This window comes from Stigmatopora argus, chromosome 19 (genome assembly GCF_051989625.1).
Source record: "Stigmatopora argus isolate UIUO_Sarg chromosome 19, RoL_Sarg_1.0, whole genome shotgun sequence".
NCBI classification, from domain to species: Eukaryota; Metazoa; Chordata; class Actinopteri; order Syngnathiformes; family Syngnathidae; genus Stigmatopora; species Stigmatopora argus.
The window spans coordinates 4,992,756-5,003,697 of NC_135405.1; the positions used below are offsets into that span (position 1 = coordinate 4,992,756).

A 10,942-nucleotide genomic window follows, 5' to 3' on the forward strand; every position below is an offset into this window, starting at 1 on the left:
GTGTCCCCCGCCTGGTGCCCGTAGTTGGCTAGGATGGGCTCCAGCACCCCCTGCGATCCTTGTTAGGATAGGCAGTTCAGAAAAGGAATGACAATACTTTTCAAATACATTTTTGAAGTTGCAGATGAGCCTGCAGGCTGGTCATGGATCAGTGGCATAATTTAATAACACACCAGATTCATAGGAAAAGAGCAGATAATTAATTTATTAACAAAAAATATTGTTAAATGGTCAGTGACAGTGATCAGAAGATTGATTATTTCACACGGCTCTCCTAAACCTCAATTGATCATGCCAATGGTACGTTTATGTGACTATTTATTTATTATTATTGTTATTGATTATTTATTTGTGCACTTAATGGTGAAGCTTTAAATCTACTTGTATAATGACAATATAAGCTTTCAATTCAATTCAAATAAGGTGGATGGTGAGTGATTGATTCGGTAATGGTTCTTTGTTTGTATTGTAGTAATAATTTATTGATGACCTGTAGGTGGTTTGCTTTTTTGAAAGCCGAGCGCCAGATGGCCTTTCGCAATTTAAAATGAAGTTGCGCCGCGCTTGTTGCGTTACGGTAATGACGTCACTCCGCCCACACTCCACACTAGCAAAGCGCAGCTCAAGTCGCCCCGCATTTTGGCGCAGTTTCGCATCAATCGAGTCCAACAAAGGCATATCGTTTATTTATTTCCATAATTCGAGTGCAATACGTTTGCGCCACTGAAATCCTTTACAATGAGTTCGATCAACGTCAGTAAGCTGAAAGTCAACGAGTTGAAGGACGAGCTGAAAAAGCGTGGCCTCTCCGACAAGGGCCTGAAGGCCCAACTGATGGAGCGCCTGCAAGCCGCCTTGGAAGAGGAGGCCCTGGCCGAGGAGCAAGAGGCCGCCGAGGATGAGGCTCTTGAACAGGCCGATGAGGATGAGGGTTTCGAACAGGCCACCGAGGATGAGCCGATTGAACAGGCCGCCGGGGGTGAGGCTTCTGAACAAGCCGCCGAGACTGAGTGCATGGTCGAAGAAGAAATGGGAGCTACTCCGGGAGAAGAAAGCATGGGAGCTGCTCCGGGAGAAGAAAGTATGGGAGCTGCTCCGGTAGAAGAAAGCATGGGAGCTGCTCCGGGAGAAGAAAGCATGGAAGCCAACGAGCAGGAAGCCGAGGAGGAACACAAGGGAGCCAGCGGCGACGTCGTTGTTCCTACAGTTGCCGCCGCTCCCACCGTCGTCGTCGCCGAGGACGAAGAAATGGGAGACGGCGAGGAGGAGGAGGACGACGACGACGACGATGATGAGATCGACCCAATGCTCAAACCAGACGTGGATGACATGGAGAAAATAGATGAAGACGACGACGATGCAGATGACCAGGCAGCCGAGGAGGGTGAGTTACCTCAATGGGTCTCGTGGAGATTGTTTCTATCTGTTTTAACCTGGTTGTAATTGAACGCAGCATTTCAGAGCGTCCATGTTGAGTCAAACGGCGTGACCTGATTAGGCTAAGTGTTAGCTTCGAAGTGGTGCACGTGTGCGAGTATAAACATGGTTTTAACGTGTTAAAACTCACGTCTGACCCAATCTTGCTGTTATTTGCTCCCTTTAACGTCCCATCGTCGCATTTAAGTGATTAGCTGTTGATAACGTGTTTGCTAATTCATTGAATTGCCTTCCTCGTTAGCTAGCTAGCGACATTTTCTTTTGTTTGGTGAACCTCTAATGAACCGCTCATTAGTTCACCATTTCATTGGTTTTAGAGGTCTGTGTTGCAAACTTAAAAGCATATCATTTATTAATAAATGAAAAGTTGGATGAGTTTAACAGTAGCTTTCGTGGTTTCATGTATGAATGGGGTGTAACGGGTGCCCTCTTTGGTAAATAAACTGCCCGCGGAATTTGTTTAAAAATGGCCGCCTGTTTAACTAGCTAACATTATAAGGTAAGGAAGTTATATAAAGTTCCTTTAGACATCGCGTGGTAAACATCGTTGAAGTAACGCGTTTAAATGGACGTTTTACAGCTCTAGACAGCCATTTTAATCCTGTTTTAGCATTTGGGGGAGGGGTGTCAGTGCAGTTAGTAGGCTCACATTTCCTTGCATGGTGCATTACCCCTAAAGTACAATGTACTTGTCCCCATTTTGTATACCATCTGCAGGGGTTGTTCTCAAATTAATGCACCAAATTGTTCTCCCCAGTCCCACAACCATTGCTCTTTAATGTGCATATTGACCAGCTTGCATTGTAATTAGACTCTGGTCATTGCCACTGTATTTTTATCATTGTACTTGTGTAATATGAGGTGTTTCCACTTCTAGCTAATGATGGTCGACAACATGTAATTGACTGAACGGGCTTTGTGGGGCAGAACCCCACTGCCAGTCCGACCTCTCACAAAGGAGCACCTCATTCTATATCTTTGTTCTATTTTCAAAGGGGATGCGGACAAAGACACGAATGCTGATAAGAAGAATAAGAAGGGTGTTAAGAGACGCCGGGAGGAACATGGAAGGGGCTACTTTGAATTTATTGAAGAGAACAAATACAGCTGGTAAGGATGGGACAGAGCAAAATGGCCTTCGGCATCCCTGAAGTGCCATCATAGCTTTGTTGACATGTATTGGCTTTAAGTGCCGATGCACATATACATAGCTAGTCTTTCAATAATCATTTTAAAGAAATAACCACATTCTCACATCTACTGAGGCCATCCCTTACTGCTCAGAAACCCTTACCATTATATTTTACACATTGTTTTAGGATGCACTACAATTCTGTAGCAGGAGTGATCTGTAAAGTCAGCTTTAAAACTGCTCCTCACAACACTTATTGTTTCACGTAGCCAGTTGTGTCCTCACCGTGATTCAAGGCTTCCCTCATAGAACCCAGAGGACCATAGCCGATATGAACAGTCTATTTAGTGGAGGAGGGGGCTAGGTTGGGGTGGTAGCAGCTGAGAAATGTGGGAGTAGGGTTGACATAACGTAAAAGTCTGAACGTCCACGGATGAACTCGTTCTTGACCGTCCATCGTTTGCCTCGCAATTATAAATAATTTTCTTTATCCCTATCCCCCCACACACACACTCTTTGTATGATGTTGATATTTCTGTGTTTCTGTCTAGTGTATCACGCGTGTGTGAGATATGGTGCAAGTGTGGATGATGTGCGACCAGGTTTAATTTTTCCATTTTCCCCCGTGCTGGTGATATCATGCATGGTGTGTAAACATTTCTTGATTAGTTTTCTCATTGCGTTAACTTTTGTGCCATCAGGTGGCACAAAATCAGGTTGAGTTTTAGTCATAGGTAATTATCACATTATTATTCTATGATGGACATCCATAAGTATTAAAAAATACTGTTATAAAGTCAAATTTCTCTCCATTTGCATTCCCACTCATATGAATGGATTTAGCTAACAGTCTACTTAGGCCGTGACACTCGTTTTGCCCAAGATTGGATGAACATGTTTCTTTTTTTAGTAATCTCCAAAAATTCAGGGGCCTGCTACAGATTTGTTAATTTACTGTAGCCCATGCTAGGTCACACATACTTTCTATTCAATTACAGGGGAACCTCCAAATTCATAAACTTCAAAAGTTATTCTGTAGATGTAATAAAAGGGGTTTCATTTGTTTGATGTTGAAACTCGCCCATCATAAAAACTTTAACTTTCTTTTAAACATTCACAATTGCTAATGAACAGTATGCCAAGCATTTCAGGAAGCTTGTCTGATGCAAAGTTTTGAAGACATGTATACTCTTCATTTAGTGTCATAAGTGGGCCTGGGCGATCTGACAAAAAATTATCGCTATTTAAAAATGATCAGTTTATCGATAATAATCATAGCTGTCACGTCTTTTATCTTTCAGAATTGAAATTTCAAACTTCTGTGAATAAATTAGTACATTACTTTCTTCCTTTTTCAATTATGAAAGGTACTGTTAACTTACTTTTAAAAAGTTATAACTATTCTTATTTTTTGTCATGCAAAATGTCTTAACCATTTGATGCTCACTGTACGTGACATCACAGTGCCTAATTGAGGCAGAAAATTCGCAATATTTCAAATCTGAGCCATTAATTAGACTTTGGAGGTTCCACTGTATCACTGACCATGTTTTGACAGCTTTGTCCAACAGAATGCAACACAACATTACACAGAGTCATTTAAATTAGACTTTGACTCCTAAGTTCTCACATCTATCGGTTTATTTGTAAGGCTTGCGAAAGTGCTGTTGTGTTTGTCTTGCATTTAGATTTCACTGGATGCTACAAGGTAAGTGTCTGTCCAGGAGCACAATATACACAACTGCCCACTGTGGCGGTCTGGTGGCTTGCCAGTGTAACATCCTTTTCTCCCCACTTCTTTCCAGCAAGTGGTGCCCGTACATCCTGATCAATTTTCATCATCCAATTGAATGTTTATGGTCTTCTTTTCCTCCAGGGCTACATTTAAGTCACCCGTGCCCCCCTTGGAGGAAGAAGATGAAGAGTTTGATGATACCAAAGTCTGCCTGGACAACTGTAAGTCATCTATTTCCATATTGTGTTACAGCACTCTTAGGATTATTTTGTCGTGATACACTTAAAGTTGTTCGATGCTGTAGAAAGCTATACCACTGAAAATCCACACCGACATTTAATTAGAACCCTGTTACTGTTGGAACAAGTAGTCCAAGACAAATTTGCCAGTTGAATTGTCCATCTATTTCCTGTCTTTTTGTTGAGAGCATTCACCTTACAATTAGTTTCAGTAATGACATCATAAAACGGTGCTAGTTTTAACTGTATGTCTATGTTGTCCATAGTCATTTGATATGTGCCTTCGGTTTTCGGCAAGTTTAGGACAACAGATAGCACCTCATGTTACTGAATAATTGGTCGTAAATTTGCTATATCACTACTGTGTAATTATTGTAAGCAGTTTAGAAAAATTAGGCTGCATTACATTAAAAAAAAAACTATTTCATCATGCGTTCTATTTGTCATTTATTCAATGTGTGTGACTGTCTACATGACAGTTCAAATGGCTTGAAAAAAAAATAATTAGATAAATATTGATTGTTTTGATGGCTATAAGAACTTCCTGGGGTACAGAGAAGACTGATTTAGCATGAAAACGAATCATTGATCACAAATCATTTAATGTTTAAACAAATCCATTTATTAATACCTGCTATGCCCATAGACAACTGCGACCTACACTTTAAGGTGTCGCGCGACCGCTTCAGTGCCTCGTCGCTCACAATGGAGAGTTTTGCTTACCTATGGTCAGGGGGCAAGGCCACATACGGTGTGAAAAATGGCAAAGTCTGCTTTGAAATGAAGGTACTGTGAATGTGAGATTGTATTCTTCCATTTTAGTCTTTCTCAAACATATTTTAAAACCATTTTCGAATGCCCAACAGATCACAGAAAAGATTCCAGTCAAGCACATCTCCAGTAAGAACATGGTAATCCATGATGTGCAGGTTGGCTGGTCGCTAACTTCGTCATCTCTACTGCTAGGTGGGTTCCCTCAAGCTATCTTAGACTGTAGTGTTTGTTGTCAGACTTGTATTATGTGCCAAATATTTAAGTTTTTTACCTGCATGAGGCGAGTGTATAGTATTCTTGTATTTGCTAGATATATAGTTCAGCTGACACCTATTTGATGATATTTCCAATTGCTCATACTGATAATGGTATATTGAAGGTTATTTTTAGACATCTAGTGCAAATCAATTCCTTAAGTTTTACTTGTCACTTTCGCTGAGCTCAGTGTCTTTACCCCGCCTGTGCACATGTCATCTTTAAGCCTCTTAACTTTGTGATTACTTCTCATGTGTCTACGGTGTCCCTTAAAATGCGGAAATGGGCCTTCTCTTTTGTTTTTCCCTGAACTCAATACACCAGGAACTAGTGCAATTTGAGTTCCATAGTTGTATTGCCTTCATTAAGAAGCGTCAAAACAAAGAAATGAAGTAATACCTAATTTATCGGGGTTAATAGGTTCCAAGACCTGCCGCAATAGTTGAATAACCAAGATGTAGGGACAGTGTTTTTATGGTGTCTATTTAATATTATTTGGACTTATAAAACCCTCCCTGTACTATTATTTAACTCCCGAAGGTAGACACTACTACCCCCCTGTGGCCAGTGAAATCCTCTCCAATTGTGACATGCTATTTCCCCATTTCATGTTTGTGTTACTGTTTATACACTATAAACTGTATTTGGTGGATCCAAGCTGGGATGTCGTGAATCGGCGATAGTCGATCCGCGACGTGGCATTTTTTGTATTTTGCAAAAGTGTGTACTCATCTTTGTTAGTGTTTAATTTACAGTTTAGCCAAATTGATATTTAAAGAAAAAAAAAAAACATCTGTATTGTACTCGTTGAGAGGCTTTTTTCCCTTTGCCATACTCGCCAGGCTGCATTGCCACCACTGTTTAACACATGCAAATTTTTAAAAATGTCACAAACTGAATTCTTGTACACAAACCCAAATGTAAGTTTGTGATATTAATTCGCTACCTTAGAGAAAACAGCCCTCAAAACGTTAAAATCATTGTAATCACCGTATTTTTCGAATTGTAAGTTACAGGCTCAAGTATAAGTCGCACCACCCAAACAATGCACAATGAAAGGGGGGTTTAAAAAAACAGTTGCACTGGAGTATATTTGCATTTTTGGGGAGGAGCGTTTTTTTTTTAAATTTATTAGTAGCTAAGAACAAACACACATTCATAGTAAAATAGGGAACAACAGACAGAAAGTGCACATGCTAATGAAACATTGACAGTATTTTTGGATAACCTAAAAAACACAGCATGACAAGCTGTTGGCGGTCAGAGTTAAGAAAATAAAAGACATAAGTTGCATTTGAGTTCAAGTCGTAGTTCCAGCCAAACTATGAAAAAAGTGTGACTTACACTCTGGAAACTATGGTACTCTTAAACCCTGGAACTAAAGTGTCTTGTATGTCCCATTAGGTGACGGCATCCATTCATATGCATACTCTGGCAAGGGGAAAAAGACAACAAATGCTATATTGGAGGACTTTGGTGAAACCTTCGATGAGAATGATGTCATCTGTTGCCTTGCTGTAAGACTTTTTATTTTTCTGCGTATAGTAATTTGTTATTAAATCAAACCTTTAGTAATAATGGGTTATGATGTCATTGTATTTTACACACTGTCTTGGCACTAAAATGACATTAATTCATTGTTCAGGACTTCGACGGGGACGAAATCGTTTTATCCTTTGCAAAGAATGGTGGGGAGCCAGCAGAAGCGTTCCGTATCAGCAAAGACGAGCTGAACGGCGAGGCTCTTTTCCCTCATGTCCTATGCCACAACTGCGCTGTGGAGTTCAACTTTGGTCAAATGGAGACCCCATACTTCCCTGCGCCTACAGAGTTCACCTTCATTCAGCAGATCCCCTTGGAAGAACGGGTCCGCGGGCCTCTTGGGCCGCAAACTAAGGCTGACTGTGAGGTAGGCTGTGGAATGCCATTATTAGGAAGACCTAATTCACATTGCTGTGTATTTTTACCTCTTCACTCATCTCTCGTTTATTGTAGATCATAGTGATGGTAGGCCTGCCAGGTTCAGGCAAGACTACATGGGTAAAGAACCATGTCCAGGACAATCCTGGGAAATACTACATCCTGGGAAGTGATACAATTGTGGAAAAGATGATGGTCAGTTGTCATACAATCATAGATTTAGTATGGTTTGGTTTTGATTGTCTCCTTCTTTGCCTAATGTTCCTCTTGTGCAGATCAACACTCCGAATCGGCAACCAAAGGAGTACAACAAACTACTTGCCATATCCCAGCGTGCACCTCTTTTCTTGGGAAAGTTCATTGAGATTGCTGCCCGAAAGAAAAGAAACTACATTTTGGATCATGTAAGTCTTTGAAATGTTACAGTTCTATCACTAGCATTTCATGGCAAATTGAAATATTAACCTTGATATTCTTCCAGACTAACTTGTCTGCCCCCGGCCAGAAGAGGAAGATGTGTTTGTTTGCTGGTTTCCAGCGCAAAGCTGTGGTAGTACTTCCCTCGGAGGATGAGTACAAGAAAAGGGTCCAGGAGAAGGTCATGTGTGATGGCAAAGAAGTCCCCGAACACGCCCTTCTCAAAATGAAAGGTGAAGTCCTAATATGAAAGCCTTTTTATACTGCTTTAAGCAGTTCACAATGCTGTTGACAGTCGCATTAAAATTTCCTCTGTGGCAATTCCATTTACAGTCAAACCTCTACTTACAAATGCCTCTAGGTATGACATTTTCAGATTACAATTTTTTTTATATGCGAATGAGTGACTCAAGATACAAAAAAGATCCAAGTTACAAAATCCCCCAAAAAATAAATGCATTTCCTTGTCCTTTATTTTCTTTTTAAAATTTTGTCGCGGATGAATTGATTCTCACTTTAGATGCCTTGCTACCTTCTACTGGGGTCTCATTTCATCGCTCAAATTCTATCTCATATGATGACAATAAAATCATTCAATTCAATTGGCTGTCTCACAACAACCACTATCCATGTTTCAAGATTCTCTCTTGCATACCTGTATACCTCGGTTAAATGTTCCCCGTATTAAGCGATTTAAAAACCGTACAAATGCAATGCACACCCAGGGTCATACCGGTGTACGCCTCAGACAGCACCAATAGGATGGATGCGCAGTACCAGTAGGATGATACATTGGGAAGGATAATGTACATTGTACAGTACATCAATTACATTTGATTGGAGTGTATGGGAGGTTTAGACATTGGCAGAAGGAATAATAATGGTGTGGATAGTTTTTAAAATTTTTAAATGTTACATATTCGCTGTGGTGTATAAATAAATATGGTTCCTACTTGGCGGATATTAACTTAATGCGGGCGGTTATGGAACGGTTAAACTGCGAAAATCGAGGGAATACTCTAAATATAAGGGTAGAATAGATCATTTTGAATTTAATTTCTTTAATATATATACATGTATGTGTGCATATATTTGATGTATGTATGATTTAATACATTTCTATGAAGTTCAGGGCTTGTATTTTATTTTTATTTTTTTCCAATTGTACTGGTAATTAATATCGCCTTTAACGCCTAAAAATCGGCATCGTTTCTAATCATGATACCACAATCTAGCTGGCACATATTTAGTATCAGTGCTTTAACTAGTATTTCTAGTGTTCCATCTTGAATTGTTGCTCCGTAATTAGGAGTGTTAAGACATTTTTTTGTGTTCTCTGTCACAGGCTTTTTTTCGTTCCCTGTGGCGGGCGAGAGCTTCAACGAGGTGCTCTTTGCCGAGTTGCCCAGACATGACGCTGCCAAAATACTGGAAACGTACAAAGAGGAAAGCAAGACAGCCCTGCCTGCCGAGAAGAAGCCCAACCAGGGAAGCATTACACCCAAGCGAAGCGGCGGGCCCCGTCCGGGCGGTCGCGGAGGCAAGAACCGCAACAGTGGACCATCACAGAGAGGAGGAGGCGGTGGCCGTGGAGGCTTTCAGAACCGTGGCAATTTCAGAGGAGGTGAATAACGTCTTAGACAAAAACGGAGTGTTTGTGTCAAATTTCTCAGGCTGACTTTTTTTTCCTTTTTTTTGCAGGTCCAAGCCCCCGTGGTGGCTTCAATCACCCCCCTCGGGCCTACCAGCAACCTCCTGCCTACAGAGGAGGTTTCAACAACCGCGGCAACTACAACCGCAGCGGCGGTCACGGTCCCAGCATGGGCGGATCCCCCAGGGGAAGCCCGATGAGAGGTAACATGGGCCATCGAGGCGGTCATATGAATAGAGGTGGCCCAATGCACCGAGGGAACATGAACAGAGGTGGCGGCATGAATCGCGGTGGAAACAGAGGGCATCACAACCAGGTGGGGAGAAGACCTTAAGCCGAATGATCTTGGTTTTAAGGAAGCTCATAACAGCCTTTTCCTCACACGGTTACCTTTCAGTTTCAACAAAGAGGTGGTGGCCGAGGAAACTACGGCAACAAGAACAACAATTTTGGCAATAACAGGAACCACCACCGCGGTTTTAGGAATAGGAACGGCATGGATAAGGCCCAGGCTTTCAACCAGAGCTGGCAGCAAGGGGTTAGTGATTTTTTTCTCCTTCTTTCCAAGCTGTTTTAGCAAAAAGCCAAAGATTCTTATTTTTGTCAAGTTTCACTGGTCTAAAACAAGGCTGTTTTTTGCAGTTCTGGAACCAGAAGCCATGGACCCAGCAGTATCAGCCAAGCTATTACTAAGACACTTGTACCAAAAGGACTGTTGGCCACACTGAAAACCACTGTAGCCACGGACCATCACACCTCTTCCATCAACTGAAATTTTTATAGAGGCTGCTCTTAGAATAAGACGAGCAACATGGTCCACATTCCGCTCCAGTGGCACACCAGACAGCGTGAGATGTGTGGATATTTTTTTGTTCTTTTGTTGTATATTTCATTTGTTTTGCACCACTTTTAAAGGATGTTTTTAAAAGTTTGTAATATCGAAAATGAGTAACCTTTTTTTCCAGATATGTTTTTGTTGTTGTTTTGCTTCATTGTAAATATTTGTTTTGAGTAGTTAGAGATTTCTCACTCATTGTGGCTTCAATTATATTGTTGGTAAAGCAAACAAAGCAGCAGTTAAATCCAGTTTCGATTGTGCCCCCTCTGAAACTGTAATCCAACTTGATAGACTTCCAATAAACACACTTTCCTTGTTTTTGACTGGCTTGTGACTTATGTTCAAAGGTGTAAAAGACCTTTGAATGGCCCATTTGGAGAGATAAACTCTGGCAGTTTTTGTTGATTCACTAGGTGAAACAATCACTCCTATTATGTGCACTATTCTGGGGAAAAATCATTTACATGCATAATGTTCTGGGTGTGTCTTTATCATGCTTTTGCTGCATTTTTTTTAAGGATCTCATTTGATAAAGCGCGCTTAA

General features: G+C 41.0%; 1 protein-coding gene across 1 annotated transcript; it reads left to right on the forward strand.

Moving 5' to 3' along the window:
* Positions 1-577: 577 nt before the first annotated feature.
* hnrnpub (heterogeneous nuclear ribonucleoprotein Ub) lies at positions 578-10,716 on the forward strand. Its single transcript, XM_077587256.1, has 14 exons — positions 578-1,384; positions 2,433-2,547; positions 4,446-4,525; positions 5,190-5,329; positions 5,410-5,509; positions 6,977-7,089; positions 7,218-7,481; positions 7,568-7,687; positions 7,768-7,896; positions 7,974-8,142; positions 9,255-9,533; positions 9,611-9,876; positions 9,958-10,098; positions 10,203-10,716. Exons 1-14 carry the CDS (start codon positions 739-741, stop codon positions 10,251-10,253), a joined length of 2,613 nt encoding a protein of 870 aa, XP_077443382.1. The 5' UTR covers positions 578-738; the 3' UTR covers positions 10,254-10,716.
* The last annotated feature ends 226 nt before the right edge of the window (positions 10,717-10,942 follow it).